General features: G+C 54.1%; 9 protein-coding genes across 9 annotated transcripts; 3 read left to right on the top strand and 6 right to left on the bottom strand.

The window, feature by feature from the left end:
• Positions 1-503: 503 nt before the first annotated feature.
• PG998_000951 (G-protein coupled receptor) lies at positions 504-2,164 on the bottom strand (the record flags this gene model as incomplete). The annotated part of the gene is made up of 4 exons (XM_066867769.1): positions 504-1,229; positions 1,295-1,495; positions 1,550-1,751; positions 1,821-2,164. The coding sequence occupies 4 exons, from the start codon at positions 2,162-2,164 to the stop codon at positions 504-506; spliced, it is 1,473 nt and encodes a 490-aa protein (XP_066736184.1).
• Positions 2,165-8,959: 6,795 nt separating this feature from the next.
• PG998_000950 (uncharacterized protein) lies at positions 8,960-11,286 on the top strand (the record flags this gene model as incomplete). Its single annotated transcript, XM_066867768.1, has 3 exons — positions 8,960-8,984; positions 9,080-9,789; positions 9,844-11,286. The coding sequence occupies 3 exons, from the start codon at positions 8,960-8,962 to the stop codon at positions 11,284-11,286; spliced, it is 2,178 nt and encodes a 725-aa protein (XP_066736183.1).
• A 149-nt stretch (positions 11,287-11,435) lies between these two features.
• On the bottom strand, positions 11,436-12,659 carry PG998_000949 (D-lactate dehydrogenase; the record flags this gene model as incomplete). Its single annotated transcript, XM_066867767.1, has 2 exons — positions 11,436-12,054; positions 12,226-12,659. The coding sequence occupies 2 exons, from the start codon at positions 12,657-12,659 to the stop codon at positions 11,436-11,438; spliced, it is 1,053 nt and encodes a 350-aa protein (XP_066736182.1).
• Positions 12,660-13,384: 725 nt separating this feature from the next.
• On the bottom strand, positions 13,385-14,271 carry PG998_000948 (uncharacterized protein; the record flags this gene model as incomplete). Its single annotated transcript, XM_066867766.1, has 2 exons — positions 13,385-13,959; positions 14,025-14,271. The coding sequence occupies 2 exons, from the start codon at positions 14,269-14,271 to the stop codon at positions 13,385-13,387; spliced, it is 822 nt and encodes a 273-aa protein (XP_066736181.1).
• A 544-nt stretch (positions 14,272-14,815) lies between these two features.
• Positions 14,816-16,384, top strand: PG998_000947 (oxalate decarboxylase family bicupin; the record flags this gene model as incomplete). Its single annotated transcript, XM_066867765.1, has 3 exons — positions 14,816-15,223; positions 15,298-15,637; positions 15,693-16,384. 3 exons carry the CDS (start codon positions 14,816-14,818, stop codon positions 16,382-16,384), a joined length of 1,440 nt encoding a protein of 479 aa, XP_066736180.1.
• A 774-nt stretch (positions 16,385-17,158) lies between these two features.
• Positions 17,159-17,398, top strand: PG998_000946 (uncharacterized protein; the record flags this gene model as incomplete). Its single annotated transcript, XM_066867764.1, has 1 exon — positions 17,159-17,398. One exon carries the CDS (start codon positions 17,159-17,161, stop codon positions 17,396-17,398), a length of 240 nt encoding a protein of 79 aa, XP_066736179.1.
• A 316-nt stretch (positions 17,399-17,714) lies between these two features.
• On the bottom strand, positions 17,715-19,585 carry PG998_000945 (cytochrome P450; the record flags this gene model as incomplete). Its single annotated transcript, XM_066867763.1, has 5 exons — positions 17,715-18,123; positions 18,184-18,265; positions 18,341-18,478; positions 18,556-19,143; positions 19,204-19,585. 5 exons carry the CDS (start codon positions 19,583-19,585, stop codon positions 17,715-17,717), a joined length of 1,599 nt encoding a protein of 532 aa, XP_066736178.1.
• Positions 19,586-20,923: 1,338 nt separating this feature from the next.
• Positions 20,924-22,015, bottom strand: PG998_000944 (uncharacterized protein; the record flags this gene model as incomplete). Its single annotated transcript, XM_066867762.1, has 1 exon — positions 20,924-22,015. The coding sequence occupies one exon, from the start codon at positions 22,013-22,015 to the stop codon at positions 20,924-20,926; it is 1,092 nt and encodes a 363-aa protein (XP_066736177.1).
• Positions 22,016-22,449: 434 nt separating this feature from the next.
• PG998_000943 (uncharacterized protein) lies at positions 22,450-24,706 on the bottom strand (the record flags this gene model as incomplete). Its single annotated transcript, XM_066867761.1, has 5 exons — positions 22,450-22,589; positions 22,660-23,101; positions 23,251-23,946; positions 24,008-24,042; positions 24,109-24,706. 5 exons carry the CDS (start codon positions 24,704-24,706, stop codon positions 22,450-22,452), a joined length of 1,911 nt encoding a protein of 636 aa, XP_066736176.1.
• Positions 24,707-24,875: the final 169 nt, after the last annotated feature.

Genomic DNA, 24,875 nt, shown 5'->3' with positions numbered 1-24,875 from the left:
CGATGAGTGGCCTAAACACAAATCGAGTTGTATCGAACGACTTATATCTTACATGAGTATTTAGACCTCCTCTAGACGGGCATGCAACTCGAACACTATGCACACTATGCACACTCTGTGGATACTTCGCGCACCACTTCGCCTTCCAACCCCGCACTGGGGAAGGCAATTGCGGAGGTTCTTTTTGCTGTGTTTGATACCTTCTTCTCGTTATGCTTTGATCGAAGGCTGTCTCTTCTGTCTCCCCCGTGGTGGCTTGATCCATCGCCTGCACGCATCCTATCCTTTAGTATTGTCGCAATATTAACATGGATCCAGAATCTGGATAACGGGCGACCCCGGGCCAACCCTCCTCTGTATGTAGTGGTATACCCTCCAAATTGGCCATCGAGCCCGCAACTGTTTCAGAATAGCGAAACCAACCCGAGAACGCCCTTCCGCGTACACACGCAGCCTTTTGTCGTTGGTTTGTACAAGCACCCCTCAAAGCACACCAGCTTGTGTCACAGGCTCGTCAAGGAAGTGTCTCGAAGAACTCGCATCGTACTTCCTGTAACTTCGCTGCCCGAGTCGTCTTTACTCAGGCCTCTGTTGACGCGACGCTCCAGCTCGACGGCCCGCTCGCGCTCGCGCTCGTCCCTTACGGCGCTGGCGGCAAGGTGGCCGCGAGGGAGGCCCTTGACTCGATCTCGCAAGTTTCTGACCTCTTCCTTCAATGCGGTCCAGCTGGTGGAGAAGAATATGACGGCATTCCAGACGCCTTGTAGGGGAAGCACGATGCCCGCTGCCAAATTGATGCCAAAGCTGACCTCGTACTGGTTAACCAGGTCATGAACGCGGTTGATAGAGCTTGGTGTCCAAGTGACCAGCACCGATATGGCGAAGACGAAGGATGTTCGTAGGTAGGCCAACTTAACGGGGTCCATGTGGTGGAACTTGCTACACCAGCGGGTGTAAGCCTTGCGCAAGTGCGCCCACGCCGACTTCTTGGGAGCGGGATCGGCCGTGATCCGTGTAACAGTGTGGTATGGGTTCCGTGATGCAGACTGTTCAGGCGTGAGATCCAAACGAGCTTGGCCCTGATCCTCCACAGGCCCGTCAAACCAGGCCAGAGCATCATGGGACCCAGGCTGTCCACTGTTGTTCGGATTTGATCGTTGAACAGTAGTGATCTGTGTCACCTCGGTTGTCGCAATATTGCCCATGGTTGCGGCGTTGGAGAACAGTTTCTACATCCTATTGTCAGTTTATTGTTGACGCAAGAAGGCGGCTTCCATGACTCTGGCAAACCTACCTTTTCTCCCGAGTCCCGAGGTGTCTGCACATCTCCAGCAGGATTACTGAGCGACAAGTTGCGGAGCTGGTTCCGCTGCTTGAAGACGTAATATCCTACTGCGATATAGATGCAGGTAGATAAGAAGATGCAGACCCATATCGGGAGGTAGTAGGTGTAAATACGTAGGTTGCTCCAGTCCTTATCAATCCAACACCATATCTACGACAAGATCAGCCGAGCTCACTCCTGGGGCTGTAGCAGTTCGCCGCCTACCGTAGCGTCCCCGTATACCTGCGCTCTGTTTTCTCCGCGCGCTACTAGCAGCCATATAGCTGGGATGGAGGGGATCCCATAGCAGATGAGGAAGTACGCCCACCAGTACCCAAGAAAGCTGTTCGGGTTGGCAGCGAAGAAAAAGACCATGTAGACATTAACGGCCATAGCGAAGGACCACCATGGGTCGGATTGCATGAACCTTGGGGAAGCACATATCAGCAAGGAGTGCCCCATTGGAGAGAAGGCACAAAGGGAGCCGGCAACATACATCTCGAATAGAAAGGCCTGGGTCTGACACAATGCGCTACCCGCGCCTGCTTCGATCCCTGCATACCCAATAAGGCAGGCGATACTGGCGCCCAAGTTTGCGAAAGAGGCGAAGACGATGAAGGTGTTAGGGACAGTGCGCAAGCGCTTGAAAGCGACGAAGGCGATCAAGATGAGTACGACTCCGGTGACCGAAAGAGAAGCGCCGACTCTCTCGAAGATGACAATGGTGTTGACTTGCTCCCGTGTCAGATACACAGGCTTGAGGTGTTGCTCGGGGTCTGACAGCGGGATGTCGTGGCTTGATGTCTTGTTGTCCATGACGGCATCGTCGTGGGCGCTCATGCTGTTGCTGGTAAAGTTGTAGAGCCAGCCAGGTGGCGGTGATGGGACTTTGATTGAGTGTGGAATCGCCAAAGCCTTCCTTCTTTTGAAGAATGCTGATCTGATATCTATGCGGTACGGCTGCAAGGTTAGAGCACTGAAGGGCTGCCCCGACTGAACGACATCGAGCCGTGAAGCGTAGGTTGGCAATTTCTTTATTCGAAAGAACTCGCCATAGAGAGCGGGCTTGTGAACCCTGCTGCCGTGGTATAGTGACAATATCTGGAGATTGGGTTGTGTCACGGATGACAAAAGCATGCGCACACACGGCAAGAGAACAGAGCAGGGACGGTGGCTCGACGGTGGCAGTTGATCCGACGTGGAAGGTTACCATGTGTAGGAGTACAGGTATCAATACAGACCCAAAGTAGGCATACAATGCGTACCCAAAGAGGAACGAAGCCAGAAAAAGTGAGATCAAAATGGCGAACGGATTCACCAAATCAGGAGCAGGAGGAAGCGGAAGACTAAGTAGGTAGGTAGGGGCCGAGCTGCCGTAGGACAATAGAGGCGATCGAGAGGATGGAAATGCAATTAAGCTTAGAAGGCAAGTAGCCGCTTCATGGCTTTCTCGTCTGGTTAGATATAAATCACGAAAGCCTTAGCCCAGACCTGCAGGGCCAGGAAGAGGCAATCTAGGAGAGAGACAAAAAAAAGAGGAACCCGAGAGAGACTCTCTGAGAGACTCTGAGAGATCCTCTGCGAGACTCATGGTATCTTCTAGGCTGTTTGGAGGCGAGCCCATGTGCAAACGCTTTGGGGCCCGTCGAGTCGCTGTCCAGTTACACACGACTGCAACGGCCATGGTGAGATAGCCGTGACATGCAGATTGAAGCAAGGAGACAGACGTCTGGTCTCTTCAGGGCGGAAGGGCCGTCTGATGTTCGTTCCTCGTTTGTTCCGAGGTGGTTTAATTAGCTGAGCAAACAAACGAACAACCATAGCCTCTGCCAGGATGACTGGCCCGTGATATACTCCATCTCACACCCCCGCAATGTTGGCCTGAGCAGCCGGGACCTCTTGCATCTTCATCAACCGATCGAAGGAGAAGGGGAATCATCTTGAAGAAGAGACGTCTGGGTGCGATTGTAGTGTCAACGTCGCGCAGATAAAGCGCCTTGCTTCTCCAAGGGGGGAAGGGGTGGCCGTTTTCGTTGGCCATTCCTTGCCTGCTGCTTCTGCTGCATGGCACTGCTGGAAGCCACGATACTTGTACACAGCATCCTACATGGTGTGCATGACCATTCCAATCATGAGCTATCTTGGCACTTTTTGGGGGGACGTACCGCGGGTTTGTACGACAAAGCCAGGTCCCCGGCCCAACCACATGTCGCCGCGCCATTCACCGTCTAGGCGCATGTCGTCAGCTGAGCCGTTGCTAGGGGGGGCTTGCTGCGAGAAACCATTCTGGGACGCTGCAGACCGACGGGACGGGAAGTGTAGGCGACGGAAGGTGGTCTGCTCTTAATAAGCCTCTCACCCCCAGGCGGCAGATGGAGACATGTCCGCATGTCCGTATACTGCCCGTGCCTCCCTCCTCGACCCGTCCTCGACCCGTCCGCATCGGACTCACCCATGCCTTCAAGCCTGACGCGTTGGTAGGGTTCTGGTCAGACATTGCCGTTTGTGGCGGCCCACGAAGAACTGCGCGCCATGTCACGGGCTCGAACCGTGTTTGTCAACTTGGCAGCACGTCTCTACACACTCAACCTCACCCAAGGCATTGATTGATTCGCCCAGTCCATTTGGGCGGCTGCAGCAGTACCGCATTGCAACCTTAGCAAGGTGGTTCATGATCAGCAGTAACAAACGATATCATTGACCAGCTCGTTTGCCACCTGTAATCGACCGGGGCTGGAGTCGCACGAACATGTCTTGAGGAAGAGTCGAGTTTCGGCACGCAGATTGACAGCGACGCAGGACCAAACGCCACCTAGCTGCCCCTGATCCAGATGAATCCAGATTGAAGGAAGGTGGAAGGCTTTCTCGCTCCGCACCATGGCAATCTCCTATCAAAGAAATGTCCGCAAGGCGAGTACCGGGTAGGCACCCGGTTATGTAGGTAATTGCCAATGTGTAGGGCTATGGCAAAGAATATACTACTTAATTACCTGACTCCTTTGTTCCCCTGAATGGCCTTGACAAGCAAGTGCAATTCAAACGCCATTACAGTGCCACTGTTAACTTATCCTGCCACCGTCTTGAAGCCCCTGCTGCAAGGGCTTGCCACGCGCAGATTAAAGTGCTGCATGCATGACGGGAGTGAACAGGTTCATGCGAGGAGTTCGTTTCTCATTGCGAGAGGGCTTGAGGCCTCGTCGGTGATTCCCATCCCATCGTCCATCTCTCTAAATGTCAACCGGCCATCGTGTTCTTCACTTCTGCATTCTCGTCGGCCTTGGTTCAATCCACATTATCATTGCAAGACGAGGGCATTCCTACTACTAGCTGAAAGAAACACACACACGGCTTACCCACTTCAGGTCAATTCTTGAACATTATCGGTGGGCTTGTTCAGTTGGTAGAGGTCAGCATTAACGAACATTGTAGCACACTTGGCTTTACATATATGATAACGTACGCTATATACCGTAGTGAGTTTCTGTAGTAGACTGTCCAGCTACGCTTGAAGAGCAACGAACGAGGTTGGTCTGGGGAGGATTTCTCTAAGTCTCACTTCTCACACATATCAATCAAGGTGGACATGCTCCTGGCTCTCACGCCTTAGCATCTTCCCGTAAATATCCTGTCCAACAACCCGATTTCCTCCAACCCGGACTCGCTTAAAGCGTGTATATGAAGTCTGGGCGGCGGTCGCCAAGTTGATCGATTTCCTGCTCCGTCTTTCCTTCTATCAGGTAGTCGCGTCTGCCCTCCCGGCGTTTTCTGTTCTCAATGCGCAGTAATGTTGTCATAAGGAGACTGCCACCCAGAAGGAATATCGTCATGTAGCCAAGGATTACTGCATGTCCTTCCACATACCGAGGCGAATTGTAATAGATGTTAGAACTGACGATTCCATTGAGGTTCCCCCAGCCGATCACAAAGCCGAGCACAACACCTCGTTTGTAGACACCCTCGATATTGTTCGCCATCCAGCTGATAGTATTGGAGATGCATGGGTAAATCCCGAGCGCTCCGAGGAAAGTACCTGCGTATTTGACGGCGGCGTTGTTGGAGCCCACCATCATAGCAAACCCAACGATACCGATGGAACTAACAGCGATGTTGCAGAGGCCACGCTGGCGTGTACGGTCGGCGACAAACCCAATGATGACGGTGAGGATAGCGGCGGCCACGTAGGGCGGGACACTCATGAGTTGAGCACGAACGACATCCTGCCCGCCAGGACCGCTCCACCCGAGTTCAGAGACAATGGTGGGCAAAAAGAGCGAGAACGCGTACAATGGCATATCGCAGCCCATGTAGATAGCCATCCCAAGCCACATCTTCCAGTCCTTTATCCCATCCCAAAGATACGTGGACTTCCAGTCCTCGTGTTGGGCTGAGGCCTGCTGGTCCACCTTGAGTCGCCGAACGACACGTGCACGATCGTCGTCGCTGAGAAATCGGGCGTTATCGGGAAAGTCGTGAACCATCCAGAATGATGCAACACCAAAGCAGACGGTAAGGAGGCCTTCGAGGATGAATATCCACTCCCAGCCTTTCTTGTTACCGATACCGTCCATTTTCTCGATGGCGGCGGCGAGAAGACCCCCAAATGAACCAGAAATGGCGGCAGCGGAGAAGAAGATTGCCTACATAGTCGAGTGAGAAGATTGGTCGTGTCGTAATCGTGCCAGGGTGACTTACGGCTCGGACACCAAATTCAGACCGCTTGTACCAGCAGGACAGGTAGTAGTTGACTCCGGGGAAGAGGCCGGCTTCGGTCAAACCAAGGAACCAGCGGGCCGCCATAAGACCTGACCAGTTCTGGACGAAGCCCATACCCAACATTGAACAGCCCCACAGGACCCTAGGTCAGAATGGTCATCACGGATGGCACTATGAGAGGCGGGCTAGTCGCTACTTACATGATGATGGGTATGAAAATGGAAGGGCGGAGCTTCTTAAGAAGTACATTGGTAAGCGGCTCAAAGACCGAGTAGGACACGAAGAAGATGGTCAAGGTCGCGTTGTAAGATGGGGTATTGAGGCCCAGATCTTTCGATAGGCCTGCGATCTTAGCGTTGCCTATATTCGTTCGATCTAGGAATGCCAGCAGATACAAGACGCAAAGCTATAACGTTGTTATCAGTCCCCGACCGTGGCCCAATGGCATATTCTAGATAGGGCCATTGCTCAGCACCTACCCAGGGGATGAGAATCCAGTCTAAGCGCCAGACCAGTGCGCGGTCCTAGTACCTCGATAAGCAAACTTGCCAAATATTTCATATCCGACATCGGGTTCTCACAATCTTTGCCCTGTCTTCTGGGGACAGGTGAGTGTCTGGGTCATAAGGCACGTCATGATAGCCGGCGACAACTGGTGACGTATCGTGACTCTCACGTTGGGAGGCTGCGTTCCCCTCGCTCTTTTCGAGGTCACTCATCATGCGAATGTTGAATCAATGTGTGTAAGTGCACGACTGAAGAATAACTGCCAAAAGATGTTGAGCAAATCTGAAGCCGAAACGCGAATGTACAAACGCCCGCAAAGGTACTCGCGGGACGGAAGGTTTCACGGCCGATCCACCGCGCCAAAGTGTAAACTCGGGAGAGGATGGAAGCCCAATAGTAGAGGACTGTAGGCTTATAGGTACATGTAAATATAGGTATATAGCAATAAGAGAGAAGTCGTGTTACGGGATTTTAATCAAGCCGAGGCGAAAGGAGGCAATAGCGAAGAAGAAAGAAATAGAAATGTAGGTAAGAAGACAGGTGTAGAGAAGCAGGCGAGAGAAGTCCCACGATCGAGTATAGGTAGATGAATAGGTAGGTGACTTGGTTTGGTCTACCAGGCTCAGGACGAGCTGGAGTTAAATGAAGGGTCGGGAATCTATGAAAGACGGGGAGGACAGGGCACTTTTCGTATCCTGGACTTGTGTGAGGGGTTTGGGGGGGTGTGATGCTCGAGGCGGAAGGTAGGTACCAATTATCGCCTCTCTACCCATCCTACCCTCCATACACATCATGACACCCGGGAGGATACACACCTCCCACTCACTGGTCAATCAATGACTGCAATACTCGAGTCAATCATCCATGTCGTGCCTCTTCAGTTGATGTCTGGTCCGTTCAGCTCGACATGTGACCAGATACAACTGGAGATTGGTGCATATACGGCACACATATAAAGATACCATCCACAGATTGGATTGTCCAGCTTCGATGGAGTTGCGTTCATAGTTCTTATTGCATTTGATCAACACACGTCTCCGCCCCTCCCCCTCAAAGCTCCGTCTCGCGCGCAGCTAAAGAGCCTCAAAGCCAATGTTTCGGCAAGGCCACCACGGCATGGCTCTTTGAATATCATGGCTCGGAAATGGGTATCAGCAGTTGGCGGCGTACCGTATATTCCTTGGCGACAGAGGCAAGCCTTACACAAGCCGGGTGACGGGAGATGGTGGCGGGTGCGGGGGCAGCTAGGGCAGGAAGCATGCTTTGCTAGTCAGGTAGTATTCTTGGGAAGACGTGCGATTCACCTGCTCAGGACGCTCACCCATGCCGCATCATTGCCGGAAGTGTCACATGGGTGTTGTGTGTCCCAAGGATGTGCGTAAAATGGCCGAAGGCTGTGCTTGTGCTCCCCGAAGCCCTAGCCAGAGAATTGAACATGGTAACATAGCCATTGCACTCGATGGCGCACAATTGGGTGGCATGTGTGTTATAGACCCGGCTTCCTTTTGCAAGAAGTGTTAAGGGGGATGGCCCCAATCTTGTTTGGTCTTGCGGCCGAATCATTGCTTAAGACATCGAGGTCTTTCCTCTGCCTGAATCCAATTCCTCTCACAGAAACCCGTCAGTAAGCTGCCGTCGTACGAGAGTACAAACAAGCCAGGCCCACGGCTGGCTTTCCAGTCATGGTCACACCGATCGCTGCTGTGATTCACTGGCAACCTGTCAAGTTGCCATGTCAACATCAACACCAGCGTGGGAAGAGGCCCAGTTATGATCGCCGTTTCCCACAATTCACAATTTACCCCGCGCGGGACCATCGTTGGGGTGGAGGGAGGCTGCTACCACTGCCCTAAGTACATATGTATAAGGCTTATGTTCAGTGTTGTAGGCGACGGCTACGGCTAGTGCTGTCTTCCGGGGCAGTAATGCTGATGTCGTCCCTATCAGCTCCCTCGACCGATACCCCTCAATTTCCACGCGACGAGAGTGACTCGAACGGGCAATACATGCATGGAAGCGGTGGAATTCGTAGAAGGCTTGGCGCAGAACAAGGGTGTCGAGAGACATGCGATGAGAACGACACCTGAAGTAGCAGGTTGGTGAGCATGTCTCGGGAATATGGACGAGGGATTCAGCGCGAGTGTTTGAGACAAATTCTAGTCGTAGACCCCCCCACCGCGGACAATCTGAAAAAAAAACGTGTCGAACAGGCCGTGTTGGGTGGAAGGTTTCCCATGCACGTGGGAACATATACCGAACAAGACATTGCAGCCATTTCCTGTCTAATTGCTATTGCTGCAACATGATCCCCACCAAATACCCAATCCCTCGTTGTGGAGCAAAACTCCGAGCCTCCTACCTCCTCTCCCGCCTGCCCGCTCTCTCCTCTTTTGTGCGCTTTCGGCAACCGGGACCATGACGAAAACCGTCTGCATCATTGGTAAGCGCGTCTCCCATCCTGTTTGTTTTCTCGCCCCTATACCGTGGGCTCAAGATCATGCTACGCCAAGACACCCCCACTCACTCAGATCGCAGGCGCCGGACCTTCGGGCTTGGTTGCAGCCAAGACACTGCTACACGATGTGGCACCCGCAACCTTCAAGGTCACAGTCTACGACGCGCAGCCACGTATCGGGGGGCTGTGGCCACTGGATAAGGACGATGCCGCTGGGCTGCTCCACCCAGGGATGGTGGCTAACCAAAGCAAGCACACGGTCCAGTTTAGCGACCTAGCATGGGACGACAATGTCCCGCAGATGCCAAAGGCCTGGCAGGTAGGACAGTACCTTAAACGCTACTCGGAGACGTATGGGGGCGCCGATGTAAGGCTGGGCCACAAGGTCGTGCGAACGGAGCTGCAGAATGATGGCGTCTGGAAGGTTGAGACCGAGTCCAACGAGGGATCTCAATCTCACGTTTTCGACTATCTGCTCGTCACGACCGGTTTCTTCGGCAAGCCGGTCTGGCCAGAGTACTTGCCAAAGGAGGCTGAGATCCCCATAGTCCACAGTAGCAAGTATCGGGATTTGAAGGGACTGCTAGCTGGGGGAAGCTCAAAGGGCCACAAGATCCTCGTAGTCGGGGGTCAGATGTCAGGCATCGAAATTGCCGGCACAATTGCCTCTCATCTGTCCTCCGCAGCACATTGCCCTGGAGAGAAACCTATTGAGAACCCGGGGAAATACTCGATTCAGCATGTTGCCCAGCGACCTTCCTGGGTCTTTCCGTTGTTCACTTCCGCCAAGGTAAGTACGTGCCCAGAACTAGCACCAGTGTACGTTGCTAAGTCGTTCCTACAGCCAGAGGCTGCGGCGCCCCCTTTCCTCCCCTGTGATCTTCCCTCTTACAACCTAGCAAATCGGCCACATCCCTTGATGAATAGCTCCGGCCATATCAGCGAGGAGTCAGCCAAGGTGTTCAATTCGGTTTTCCAATCGGTCCTTGGGACCGATCAGGGCGACTTCTCTCCTGATATCAAAATCAGCGACGCCCTCATAGAGCAGCAGCCGTTTCTAGCTATGAGCAATCACTATGCCGAATTTGTCAGATCCGGCATAATATCTGTTAAACATGGTAAAATATTGTCCCTGGTGGGGAATACAGCTGAGATCTCACCCACGGGAGAGAAAATCGAGGATATCGCTGCCGTTGTTCTTGCAACCGGCTTTGACCCTTGTCCATCCCTGGCCTTTCTTCCGCCCGAAGTTCTGGAAACAATCTCATATGCTCCCTCGCACCCGAGTCTCCCAGCCGCTCTTGCGTTCCATGGAACGCACCACCCATCGCTCTCAACGCTTGGGTTCGTTGGCTTCTACCGATCACCTTATTGGGGTGTGATGGAAATGCAAGCTAGATTCATTGCACGTCTATGGGTGGCGGCAAACCCTTCTAAAGTTTTCAAGGAAGCACTCGATCGTGACAGCTCTATCCAAAATGTGTTCAATCTTCGTGTAGACCCACGACTATCACAATTTCCGATGGGCGACTACGCGTTTCTTATGCAAGAATTCTCCAAGGCCTTGGATATGGACATCTCGACACCTCGTGAGACGCCGTCCCTGGCGAATGGTAAAAGCATGGATATCCTCACGCCTGCTCGGTACGTGTCCAAGGGAGCGTCCAAGTCCCAACTTACCGAGGCAGAAAAAACCTTGACGTCCACGCACGAGACTGCTCTAGGCGGTTTGACGAAGGCCAGGTTTGTCGCCTACGCCGTCTTCAGGTCGTTGTTGGGAGAGTGGAAGTTGGAGCGTGATCTGGTATCGAGGCTGCCGTCCCACCCTAGTGGGCGCTTTGTCGGAACGGCCAAGTTCCTCCTGCGCCAGGGAACCACGGATGGCCGCAATGTTTCCCATGGAGACGACCTGGGTATGGAGTATCTCTACATCGAAGATGGCGACTTTACTGCCAGCAACGGGATGAAGTTCCGGGCCACTCGGCGATACGTCTGGAGGTACGACGAAGCGCGGGATGTGCTTAGCGTCTGGTTTGCTAAGACGGACGACAACATGCGAGCCGACTATCTGTTCCACGACATTGACTTCATCGTGCCGAACGCCGAAGATAAAGCAGTGCAGAACAAGGGGTGGCAGGCAGAAGCAAGTCATTTATGCATAGAGGACCTCTATAATGTCCAATACGGATTCAAATTTCAGGCTGTCAACCTGAAGGAGTGGACGATTGGGTACACTGTTAACGGCCCCAAGAAGGACTACACCATTTCGGGAGTATATAGACGATAGAGAAGATGTGCGTCTGTCACATGTAAACGGAGTGTTTCTCACTATTGTAGATTTCCTTAGATATATTGGTTCCATATATTTATTCTACCGCCCTAACACTCGACGCCATTCTTTCATTTTGACCTAGTCTCCAGGATCCCATTCAGTGGTCAAATACGGACCGGAACAGAGTCCCTCTTGACCAGCGCGTGCCCCTGCAGCACAAGCGAATTCTTGCACTTCCGCCCATGAACAAAATCGGCGAGATTGGATATTGTGCAGGCTCCAATCTCCGACAGCGCCTCGTCGGTGAAGAAGGCCTGGTGGCCGCAGACGAGCACGTTGTGGAAGGTGGTCAGCCGCATGAGCTCGTCGTCGTCAATGATCTCGCCCGAGTGGTCCTTATAGAAGAGGGCACCCTCGCCATCGTAGACGTCTAGGGCCAGGCCACCCAGGTGTTTGGACTTGAGCGCGGCGATGACGGCCTTGGTGTGGATCAGACCGCCGCGCGATGTGTTGACGAGCATGGCGTTGGGCTTCATCTTGGCCAGCGTCCCTGCGTTGATGATGTGCTTCGACGTCTCCGTCAGCGGGCAGTGCAGGCTGACGATGTCGCTCTGCGCCAGCAAGGCGTCGAGGTCCGTGTACGTCCCGCCGCACTTCTTGAACTCGGCATTCTCGAACGGGTCGAAGGCGATCACACAGCAGCCGAAGCCTACCATGATCCGCGCCAGGGCAACCCCGATCTTGCCGGTCCCGACTAGACCCACGGTTTTACCATGTAGATTTCTAGAGTATGCATGCAGTTTTAGCTAGTATTCATTTGGTGTCATACTACGACAATACTTAAATCGACAACATATTCATATAGTCTCTATGGCCCTTTGCCCAGAATTACCAAAGGCAAATCAGGGGCGCCATGTCCGGTGTAGGACATCAAGAAACTCGAAGGTGGCTTACCTGCCCAGGAGACCATCCAAATTGAAGTTGGCCTCGCGAACACGGTTGTAAGCGCGGTGGGTGTTCCGGTTGAGGGTTTGGATGAGTGCAACGGCGAACTCAGCCACGGCCTCGGGCGAATACGAGGGCACATTGGCGACGAAGAAGCCCAGGCGCTCGGCGGCCTCGAGGTCAACGTGGTTGTAGCCGGCGCATCGCAGCAGGATCGCCTTCACGCCGTATTGTGCCAGCGCCTCGAGCACGGGGGCGTCAACGGCGTCATTGACAAAGACGCAGACAGCCTCGGCGCCCCGGGCTAGCTCCACCGTCTCGAGAGACAAGGGGAAGTCGTGGTAGATGACCTCGATGCCGGCCTCGGGAGCCACCTCGACCGCGTGCTCGGTGGTGAGGTAGAGCTTGTCGTAGGGCTTGGCGCTGAAGACGGCAAGCCTCATGATGCAGATTTTCCCTTTTTCTTGAGTAACGGTTACGTGATTCCAGGTCGAGGATTTGGTAATGAGTTCCACCAACTTCGGAACTTTTTGTACAGCTGGAGATGATGGAGAATGATGACTTGGCGGCAGACGGTGAGCAGCGGGAAGAGCGGGGCAACAAACACAACACGCACAAGGAAGACGTATCACATTCTTGACCTACGTATGACAAGAGATGACAAGAAGTCGCAGTCTGCCGAACTGCACATACGAAAGGCCGGTCTAACCTGGCCAAGCCTGCACACATGCAAAAATCAAACGATCCTGGGAAAGCAACCGGAAAACATGGAAGGGGAACGTACCTGCATCATCTCGAATTTCAGGACAGGGGGAGAATGAGCAACGTTCCGTTCCTATAAAGAAGATCGACTTACACCAGGCCGAGTGCGGACGCATTGGGTCAGATATCGCGACCAGAGGTGAATTGTATGCGTGAATTGTGGAATCAATCTACCAAATCAACCACCCGTGTCATATGTGGCCGGAACCCAAATGCGGGTGAGTTGAGATTCAGATCTTGGGGTCAAGTTCTAGGCCTTCATACACAGCGAGCCAGCTAGCTGACGGGATTGTGGAGGCGCACCCCGCTGTACTGCACAATGACGATGATCTGTCTCCTCCATTCTCGGCATACTTCCAATCTGCTTCTAGTAATGGTAGCATGCAGGCCAGAGTCCATAACACCCTCATTGGTCTGCAGCCGGCCAAAGAAACCACGTGATGGCAACAAGGAGCTTCAATCCTGCTGCAATCCACAATACACCGGCCATACCAAGCGCACTGCGGAACAGTAGGCCGCCCATGATGGCGCCGATGAGCAGCAGAACAGGCGCCCCCACGCGTCGATTCCTGTCCGTATTGTGGAATGCGAACATCTGCGTATCCGAGAACAGGTCGCAGTAAATGCTGGTCAGGACGACACTCGTGAGCGAGTTGAACTTGAGCGCCCGACTTGTGATGGCTTGGCCGCAGCTTTGGAAAGCGACCAGGGCCATGGGGAGCAGGACCTTCCAGTTGATGCTCTCTTTCGCATCGTCGGCACTGGGCACCAAGGTAAGCATGCCGGCGGCGGCCATGACAAAAGCCATCTGGATTAGGAAAGAGGCGCAGAGGACCCAGCGCCGGCAAGGCGAGAAGCGCTGGTGGAAGCGACTGAAGAAAACCGACCCCACGCAGAACGAAATCAGCGAGACGCCGGACTTGACCCAGCGCTTCGATTCATTTGGGGCAGCCAGCCCAAGGCCGATATACACCGTGTTTCCTGCGGAACGGCACATCGATCAGCATTCACTCGGGCCTGCGCCTGGACTGCATCATGTGACGCACCTGTCTGCATCGAAACAAAGGATCCCCAGGTAGATATGGCGGCACTGTCCAGCAGCCCTGTAATGACATAGCACAGCAGCAAGACCACATCTGCCCAGTCGCGGCGGACGTCGACGGTCAACTTCTCGCGCCATACCGATGCCTTCACTGAGGTCGTGCCCAGCAAAGGCTGCTCTTCGTCGGCGTTGCGGCGAGGGGCCGATCTGGAGTGGCTTCTCAACGAGCCGTAGGCGCTGGAGGATGCCATGCCGTCGTCGGTGTAGTTGGGTCGAAATGCGATTGGGGAAAGGGAAACCCGTCGGTGGCTTTGCTGGGTGTGCAAAGGCAATAATAAATGGTTCAAGCTTTTGGGCCCGCCTCAGCTGCGCCTGCTTCGGGAATTGGGTGCCGACGCCCTGGCAGTAGCGCCTGGCTTTCGGCGTTTCAGTTGGTCAGGGCCCAAGTAAATCCTTCGTCCACCATAACCATCCCCATCGCTCGGTAGTCGGGCAGGAGACGGGATGGACTGCAACACGCGGCCTCCGCTCACCACGGCCGCTGAGCAGACCAGCACGGCTAACCGGCATGCCGGGATGCTAGTACTGTCTGGAGTTCCAGCTTTGTTGTCATGTCGCTGTCATGGAAGTGTCAATGACGATACTTTATTTATGGGATCCCTGTTTGCATCCCCACCCGAGCTTCCGGGCTTGAGTGATTGCATACGTCACGCTTCTCGGATACAGTTCTCTGTTTTCCCATCTGTCGATTTAAGTCTTGCCCGGGCCTGGCTCGCTCTTGTCTGCATTCACGGTATGGTGGACCGACGTCGCCAGCACAACCAAACCTCCATCACCGCGATGCAACTTACTGGCTCCTTTTTGTTTCTCAGCGCGGCCTTGGCCGGGGTCGGGCTTGCTGTCCCGGTCCAAGACAGCCCGCGCCAGCGCTTGCTCGATGGCCACTCGTTGCCTTCCAACTTTGGGAAGAACAAGTCTCCTTACACCCCCGGTTTCAAGGACCCCTTTGACAAGGCAGTCGACTCGATCGGCGACAAGTTGGATCCTCTGCCCTATCGCAATGGCCTCGGTGCTTCTGTCTTGGGCCCCTGGAACTGGGAGCGATCCCGGCAGGGACCGGATATGGTGCGCCCGCCATCAACAGATCATGGTAATATGAACAACATGCGCTGGAGTTTTGCCGATTCTCATGTGAGAATCGAGGTCAGTCTCTCTTGCGAGTCACTACTTGGCTTGGCCCTTATCTGGTTCACTGGCCCGCTGACAATCGACTGCAGGAAGGTGGTTGGACACGGCAGACTACTGTCCGCGAGCTTGGCTCCAGTGTGGAACTTGCTGCGGTGAACATGCGCCTGGATGAGGGTGTCATAAGAGAACTGCACTGGCACAAAGAAGCCGAATGGGCTTATATCTTGGATGGGGAAGTCCGCGTTACCGCCATCGACTATGAGGGTGGTAACTTCATGGATGACTTGAAGAAGGGAGATCTCTGGTACTTCCCCAGTGGAGTTCCTCACTCCCTTCAGGGCTTGAGCCCCAATGGCACCGAGTTTCTCCTCATCTTCGACGACGGGAACTTCTCGGAAGAATCCACTTTCATCCTGAGCGACTGGCTTGGTACGTAACCCCAGTTGCCTTGAGTTGGGATGGATGGATAACTGACTCGCAATAGCTCACACGCCGAAGTCGGTCATCGCCAAGAATTTCAACCTGGCGCCCGAAATATTCGCTCACATCCCCGAGAGTGAGAAGTACATCTTCCAGGGTACGATACCCGGCTCTATCGACGAGGAGAGACCGACAGGTAAGGGTGTGAAGAAGTCCAAATACAACTTCACGCATCGTATGTTAGACCAGGAGCCCAAGAAGACGAGTGGTGGAGAAGTGCGCATAACCGATTCCAAGAACTTCGAGATCTCCAAGACAGTGGCTGCAGCCCATGTCACTATTCAGCCTGGTGCGATCCGAGAGATGCACTGGCACCCCAACGCTGATGAGTGGTCCTTCTTCATCAAGGGCCGCGCCCGTATCACCATATTCGCGGCCGAAGGCACGGCCCGCACATTTGATTACGTCCCTGGCGATGTCGGTATCGTGCCCCGCAACAACGGTCACTTCGTCGAGAATGTCGGCGACGAGCCGGTGGAGATGCTCGAGGTCTTCCGTGCCGACGAGTTCCGCGACTTCTCACTATTTCAGTGGATGGGTGAGACGCCCAAGAAGACGGTCATCGACCACCTGTTTAGGGACGATCCTGAGAATGGCGAGATCTTCTGGAAGAAGGTGCAGAGCGCTGAAAAGGACGAGGTCACTCAGCCCGATGTAAACACTGATGCGTCCCGCATCGCAGTGGACGAGCTGTAGGAATGGCCGCACCAGTAAAATAGGAACCTGATAGATTATAAAGAAAGTAACGTATAAATAGCGCCTCTTCCGGTGGGCCAGGGATGGTCAGCATAATTGCCCAATGTAAGACTCTTCTTCAGGACTATGACGATATCTAGGAGGATCGCAAGGGTGCTTGCTCTACAACATAAGCAACGCCAGTAGCCCCTTTCTTCTTAAGAACATGTGTTACAGAAAGGACCCTGCTGAAATCAGTATTTAATCTGAGAACTCAATTCTCATGTGATGCATCTAAAGAAGACTGATAGCTAGCCCATAACCCGTACAAAAAAAAGAGGGAACGCCGAGTACAATAAAACCTAATAGTTTAGATGGCCTCTAGGGCACAAGATGGCGCACCTATTTTCTCTTATGCCAGCATGTATTCCTTGCCCTACGTTTCGAACTTCTCCGTCACGTCGACGAAGGTCATCTGGGATACTCGGGGCGGCGGTAACGTTGGCGCCCGGGGTGAAGCTGTAACTGAAGTTCACGACCCCGTCCGCCTTCAAGTCGTAGGGAGCCACTCCGTCGCACTTTCCAGCGCTGTCTCGATCGAATTGTACCTCGACACAAAGACAGTCACTCAGAACGAACGCATCGATGCCACGAGGTCGGCGAGGCGAAGGAGACGCACCAATAGCGGTAGAAGAGCGACACGGGGCCGAATAGGTGGGCTACGGCCATGATCCGAGGTACGCGGCAGACCAACCAAGCTTGTATCAGGGAATATCCGTTAGACCAAAGCTTACAATGATGGCGGAAAGCGTGGCCTTTGGCAGCCAGAAGAGTGCCGGTGAAAGTACGTATATGGTCAGTAGAATGAAGCCGGCCATGAGTAACGCCGTGTCGTGGGCCTTGGGGGCGACGATGCCGTGTATCTTAACCTTGGTAACAGCCCAGAATGTCGAAGACGCCGTCAGGGGTATCGCTGAGGCCGAGGAGGCCCCCAAGTTGCCCGAAGCCGAGGAGGCACTGCCGGCTGAAGCGTAAAATACAAAGTTCGATTTGAAGAATGGAAGTTAGAGCTGATCAGAGAGATGAAAAGCAGAACTAGAGAGCTTCACGGAGGTAGCAACGGCCTGGGTATATAAAGTCACTTCAAATTTTGTTTCGCTGGTGTTTATTATATGTACTGTTGAGAAGAAACATAGACACACACGGAATTGCCCGTCTAGATACATGATTCAGACGAGACCTCCCGCTCACAACAACAACAACAAGAACATGAGTCTACAGAATCACCCCGTTGCCCCCGCTAATACAAAGATACACAAACAAGCAATCTAATATTATCTAGTATCACAGACTAAACCTTCAACTTCTCCCGGACGCCAGCATAGCCAGCGAGGACATGAGCGGCGCGCATGTCGCCCCGGGGGTTGATATCCATGGGGAAGGGCAGAGGCTCGAGGATGACGTGGGCGTTGGTGGCCTCGCTGTCGAAGTCGATCTCCTGGCCCGTGGAGGGGCAACGCTTCCTGGTCAGGTGGAAGGCCCACAGCACGGCGGCGCCCGAGACAAACATCTCGTCGTCGACGATATGCTGGCCCAGACACGTACGCCGGCCCCAGCCGAAGGTGTGCATGCCCTTGCCCTCGCGGAAGTTGGGGTACCGGCTCAGCGGCTCCTGGAACGTCGGCCAGCCAGGCTCCAGGTACCGCTCCGGGTGGTAGTTCTCCGGGTCGGGGTACACCTCGGCGACGCGGTTCATACTCCTTTTGAGAGAACAAATGTCAATGGACATGTTAGCAGACGGTGGCAAGGGTAGAACTAACCATTCGCAAGCAAGAACGATTGTGCCCGCGGCAATTTTCTCACCCATGTACTCATCGTCTTTTTCGGCCTGATGAGGAACGCCTGATGCCAAGGTTAGTGGTGAGGTGAGCTAGATGCCGCCAGGCGAAAAGAAAACGAAGACAGTCGCAAACATACCAAGAGGTACACCGGAGCGCCAGCGTAGCGTCTCCTTCAGGCAGGCCCTTACTGTCGGTAGGTTGGGTGAGTCGGCCGTGGTGGGCATCCGGTCGCCACAAACTCGGTCGATCTCTTCTTGTGCTTTCTTCTGCCATTCTGTGCCACGGTGTTGTTGTCAGCAGACTCGTAATATAGCAAGCCTAAGTAGGGTTGCTCTTTCTCCGCCCCCATACCTGGATTCAATGTCATTGCCATGAGGAAGAACTGCATCGGGCCACATATCGTAATGACACCAACGAGGTTGTGGAAGCCCAACATGCAACTCGCAAACTCCTCGTCCTTCTCGCTCTGCTCGAGGGTCGTGTTGCCAGCTTTGTAAAGGCCATCGAGGTAACGGAACGACCAGGTCTCCGTGGGCAGGGTGCCTCTCAGGTACCGTTGCTTGGCGACCTTCAGGGAATTGAGCCACCAGGCGCGCTGCTTGTCCTCGCGGGCTCTCTCATACTTCTTCCAGGGGTTGAGGGCCCACGGGATCGACCACAGCGGGGTCATGGTGTTGACGAGGGGACCAGACACGGACATCTGTGTGAGGGTGCAGTCGGCGCTGTCGCCGTTTTCTTTTCCCATCGACGCGTCGTCCCAGGCAAGACGGCTCATGATGCGGCCGCAGTGCTCACGCGTGTTGGAGTGAAACTTGGCCGGGTCCAGCATCAAGACCGCAAGGTACCGCTTCACCTCTTCCTCGATGACACCATGGAAGTGTGCCCGGTGAAAGTCGGCCATGGCCGCGTGCACCCACTTGCGCTGCTTGGTCCATATCTCTGTGAAGGGGGTGGATGAGTCTCAGGGACGAGCAGCACCGAGGCTAGTTGGTGACTTACCAGTACGGTCCATCAAAGCGAGGTATCCTGCCCCCGTCTTGTGGCCAAAGAGGGCCCTGATCTGAGGACGGCCGGAGTAGATGTGGCCCCTCTTGGTAAGCAGCTCCTGTGCAATCTTCTCGTCGGATACGATGACGAACTGCTGGCCCAGCATACTTGTACGGTAAATAGGTCCATATATGTCGGCCCATTCCTTGAACTTCTTCCACATCTGGAAACGATCCAGGTCATGCACGCGGCCGACAACTGGATACTGCTTCGGGCCTGGAATGGTTGTTTTGGCGGATGGGCCCTTATTCCTCCATGACAAGATCTGCCGTAGCGCCGAGAACAGGAGACTGGGGACAGCCAAGTAGAGGATCAGAACCCTGACGCTTTCCATCTTGGGCTGGTTCGTAGTGTATGGGCGGTATTAGTTTGGTGGTGTGTGTCGACTGTTGCGAGTGACGATGTAGGTCAAAACGAAAAAGGGAAGGGCCAAGAGAATCAAGGCATTTAAGGAGCACGACAAGCTGGGCCAGTTCCTTGGTATCCGATCAATGCCCGGGCAGCAGCATAACCGACCGGACTATGGTTTTGGGGATCCCATGGCCCTTCGCGTGTGGGAAGTGGCTAGCCCATTCCCAAACCCGGGGATCTTCCAACAGGCAGGCTGATGCGTTGGGCACAAGGGGCTGACAGTTTTCTGATGCGAGTCCGGCGCTGGATATCGATAGCTGACCATCCATCCATCCTGTTGGCTGGTGTTCATGCACTACGGGATACATCATATCATGTCTCTCCTGTCAGATCCTTCCAGCAGAGACTGGTCTTACTGGACCCTGCAACCATTGTCTCTCCTTTAAATCCTTGTGGGCCCATAGCTTGAGCTTACACGCCGAGATGGCATAAGCCCTATCAGGGCTTCGACGTCCTCCCTGCAGCGTGATTGTCTCAGTTGCGATATGCTGATCCGCCGCCAATATGCCTTCAGGAATGGAAGACCTCGGATGCCCAAGCGCAACCCTAGTGTCGAATCCTTCGTGTACTGGTGATGCACATGTGGCTACGGCGCGGGAGCTGCTATAGCTTTAGCATAGGCAGGTGACTGCAACCCGTGGTGGCAAACATCCACACATCCACACACCCACGGGGACGTACATGCCGAGTTTCAAGTCCATTTGTCATTTGCTCTTGGAAACAACAACGGTTGCCTAAGAGAAGTCATACGAGTGGCCCGACTGGGTCTGGATAATATGCCGGTGCTGGTGTGGGGATGTCCGGTTCCGAGGCGCAGGGACTGGAACGGCTCCCCGGATTCGATGGACGGCCAGCACAGGCCCAGCGATTGGCCCAGACTCTGGCTTGGATCCTGTCACTTATCGCTCTGCAGTTTGGTGCTACAGGAAGGCGATCAGAGGGAGCTGGGTTTCAAGGGGGAAGAGGAAAAAGAAAATGTGCTTAAGAGTTCGATGAACTAGTATGCGTTGGTTGGAGGCGCCAAGAGAGACCTGCACTATTGCTTGAATCTCTAGTCAGCACCGAGACATGCAGCTGCCATACCACCAAGTAAGACAGCTAGCTTTCCAAGACCGCTCCAATAGCCTTGCAGTATAACATCGCGAAAGTAAGGGATTGGGCATAATATCATAACTACCGCAGTAATGACAGAACTACGACGCCACCAAACAAACAGACAGGGAGAGGCGGACAGAAATAGACCACATCCTCATTCATTCGGTCACGGGCTTGTCGTCCCCCGTTGGTCTGATCCTGAGGCAGCCGCTGTAGCCTGTCCAAAGATGAGCTCTCGGGTGTGTTGCAGCTCCGACCGAGCCGTCTCGAGCCCCTGTGCCTTTTCCTGGACCGCCTGATCCAGCTGCTGGTATCTGCTGCGGGCGTCGGCGAGCTGACAGTCGGCATCGAGGCGGCACCGCTGCACCTCGGCCCTAGAGGCCTTGATCTTGTCATGGAACGCCATGTCGGTGAAGATGTTGTCGAAGACGACGTCACTGAGGATGCTGCCGTGGGCAATGTGCACCGGCAGCATGCGGGTCACCTGGCGTTTGGACTGGCGCTGGGCCTGCTTCATGAGCCGTTGCGCCTCCTGGGTGGACAGCTCCGCCTTGTGAAGGGCGTTGCGCTCCATCATGTCGCTGATGGTGCCGCCGCCGAACATGTCCATCCGACTGTGGTCCAGTGCGTCCTCGATATGATACAGGGCCTCGTCGAGGTGCCTGACGACTGCGCTAAGCGTCTTGATGACCTCCAGCTCGACCTCGACCCGGACCTTGGTGTCGTGGTACGCCTGCAGCGCCTCCTTGGCCGCCCGCTCCATGCTATCTTCCTCGGGGAACTCCGGCGTGGGGCCATCGAAGATGGCGTCGTACAAGGTGTCCAGGTCGTGCTGGGCCGAGCTGTGACGTGACATGATGCCATGCAGCTCCGTCTTGTACGCCATGGCCTCCTCGTACAGCGCCTCGAGGCTTTGTACCTGCTCCTTGGCCTTGTGCTCTTCCTGCAGCACGTCGAAGTATTCGCGCTCTTCCTTTGCTGCCTTTTCCTCAAATTTGTCCTTGTTCCCCGAGACCTTGTAAGCAAACCGCTTCATAACCGAGTCTCGATACTTCTTATGCTCCTTCAGTTCCTTTTTGCGCATCTTGTCCACTCCCTCCACCCATTTGGTGGCATCTTTGCGCTGTCTTTCCAGGTCGCCGAGGTAGGACTCATGCTGCTGCAACGCTGGCAAAGCGTAGTCCGTCTCGGACAAGATGGAGAGGAGCAATCGATTCCTCTCAGCGCTCGTCTGGATACGCTCGGTGGTGGAAGCCATATTTCTTCCCATGCTAATAACGATAGCCGGTTACGAAAGGTAGTGGGGGTTGTCGACAACATGTCGACACTCTATCGAAGTGCCGAGGCGAGCCGATGATTCCATGCTTATTTATTAGTTTAGCGATGCTGTTGGACGCTGCCTCCTTGCTTCGGAGGAGCACTTCTTGGCTCACGTACTCGCGTATTTGGCTCGCCCGTAACAGCCAACCCGATGCCATGGTTGATGCTGCGCCGCAAATTGCACATGCACTGCCACCCACGGCCACAGAAAAGAGTGGACTTTTGTTGGCATGTGTGTGTGCCTAGTTCAGCAATCTTGGTATAGATCGATCTTGCATCCATACCAATTTATGTACCTCTTTACCTCGAGTTCTCGTCCACTCCAGGTGCCAATAATACCATATCGTTCTAGTCATTGTTGTACAGCGGGTTCTAGACGCTTGCAACCCAGGACTCTGATGTGCCGACTTCTTGTCCGCCGTCGATCATCATCAGCACTGGCTCTTCTGTCCTTGGCCCAGGCGGATCCATTGGGAAGTATGTGAATGGTAACCGTATGTCCCAGAAAGAATCTGAACCCCGTTAGCAGTCAACGTGGTGGAAAGGGGGGGATCTATGTGCCTCCAGGGTTGTCCCACTTACCCTGGAAAACATCACAGGGCATTAGTTCGGGCGAAAAAGGTGCCGACGATGAACTTGCGTATTCCGCGCCTAGTTTGGCGAGCGTCTCCTCGTCGAGCCTGTTCAGAAAAACACGCAATGCTTCTGCCGCTTTAGCAGCCTCGACTGATGTCGAGCTGGCCTCGATCCAGAGACCTTGGGACTTTCGTATAAGGCTTTTGGCCTCTTCAAGCTTCGCCGGCTCCATGTTGTTCCGATGATGCTGTAAGTAGAAACAAACGGCAAGGGCCCCTGCGTACAAATCGTGACTGACCAATGAGTTGAACATAAACTGGAAGGAGTGAAGTTGACCCGATGGCTTGCTCTCTTCGACAACAAGGTGATGAAGTCGTAGAATAGCTAATCCGGCCTCCAAGGCCATTCTTCGCGAGTACTCGTATTTTTCGGGTTCCTCCTGCTGCCCCTGGGATGGAATATACTTGCGGTGGAGCAGTAGCTTCCCTTTTGGTGGATAGTATGAAGGAAAAACTTTTGGCTGATTATCGAAGTGTTCGATAGGATGGATTCGGATAAGCCCTCCCATCGAAAGACTTCCGGTATGTTTGTGTATACCTCGTCAAGCATGGCATCGATACGAAGCACGTCTTCATAAGACGGCGTCCGCACCTCTGTAACATGTTCCATGACCATTCCGATAACCCTCACAAGCCGGGTTTTGCTGATCGTGTACAGCAACGGGGTCAGTTCCGTCTCGGGCCTAGGCACCGGGAGCTGGGTTGTAGATGAGTCAAAATCGTTCTCCGCGTAATTGCCCGGCAGCTGGGTATCTGAGACATTGTCTCGTATTAGCTTTGGCAAACCCAATTGCACAGATATGCTCAGGTCGATCTGGTAAAGGGTGGCCCAAACACGCCTTCTCATTTCACCCTCGTAAGCCGAGAGCTGCGGGAAGTGTCTGGGATCACGGTGGTAGCCTTGGCGCATTGCGATGTTGACCGTGACACTGAGGATGAGCCACGACTCGATTTGGGCGTCGATGCTGGTGAGATGCTCAGCAGTGAAATAGACCAGCAGAGCCTCGATGACATAAGGTCCCCCTTTTGTATACTGACCAAGCATGAGCGCCTGAACAGCCTTCTCTCGGTAATTCGATGAAGCCTCGGAGCTAATCTTGCCTTTCTCCTTCAAGAACTGGTCTCTGTGAGATTCCAGGGCGTTTTGCAGGCGAGTGGCGACGCAAAATACACTGAACAAGATGCTTATCCAGGTAATGGGAACCGAGGACGGGTCATTCCACAGCCGCTTATACTGCAGCCGGTTAGTTGGAAAAAGACATGACGAAAATCCGTCGACTTTCTGTAAGGCTTACCATGACCAAAAACTCTTTGCTATGCACAATGGCAGCTATGAGGCACACGGGCAATTAGCTATTGCCGGTGCGGCGACGGCAACACTGTTTGCCCTACTAACCTGCAGCTGAATCGAGAAAGTTGAAGAAGGAAGATACCAGGCGATCTGACATTCTCCGTGGCGGCAGGGCTGCTAGAATTTCCGCTCGACTGGCAGGTGGACAGTTATAGAATAGCTTCGGCCCCGAAGAGCAGGGTTGGGTTGAATTGTCGGACTCAGCGGAAACGTCACTGCTCCCAGATCGATTTTCTCTGCTATCTGATATGCCATCAACAAGAACAGACCAGTCTGCACAGACACAATGGAGATTTAGTCGGTGGACGTGCAGGACGATGGGGAAAGACGAAACCATACGATTGGAGTTGACCCAAGTGCTTGACTGTAAGCTCAAACTGCCCGACTCAAGATCTCTTGGCGCTGTACCGACCCCCGAACTGCTTTGCGCTGCGACGTCTCTGGTGCCCATGTTTGAGGAAGCATCGTGGGATCGAGGCGGCCTCGACGGGTGGGAGTCGCTTGTACCACGGTGCATGAGATCCCCAATCAGGTTCTCCAGTTGCGATACTCTGTCATGGATGCCCGTGTACGGAGAGCTGGTGGACGTATCATCGTGACGTCCCCTGTCTGTGTGTGGCGGGGGGCGTTTGCAAAGGTGCATTGCAAGTTCCGACGCAAACAAGTCCCACACGGCTGGCGCCTGTCACAGCGTAGTCTTTAGAGAACATATGAGTGCTGACCACCGCATAAGCCAGAATGCACTCACTTCCGTCGGCGGCAAAGGTTGCAGCTCAGTTGTGGCTTGTCTCGCCGGCGACTCAGGGGTGGAC

Source organism: Apiospora kogelbergensis (genome assembly GCF_038363985.1).
Source record: "Apiospora kogelbergensis strain CBS 113332 chromosome Unknown utg000001l_segment0_segment0, whole genome shotgun sequence".
Taxonomy (NCBI): domain Eukaryota; kingdom Fungi; phylum Ascomycota; class Sordariomycetes; order Amphisphaeriales; family Apiosporaceae; genus Apiospora; species Apiospora kogelbergensis.
Note: the sequence above shows the minus strand (reverse complement) of the source record. Positions and strands in the feature narration are given on the sequence as shown.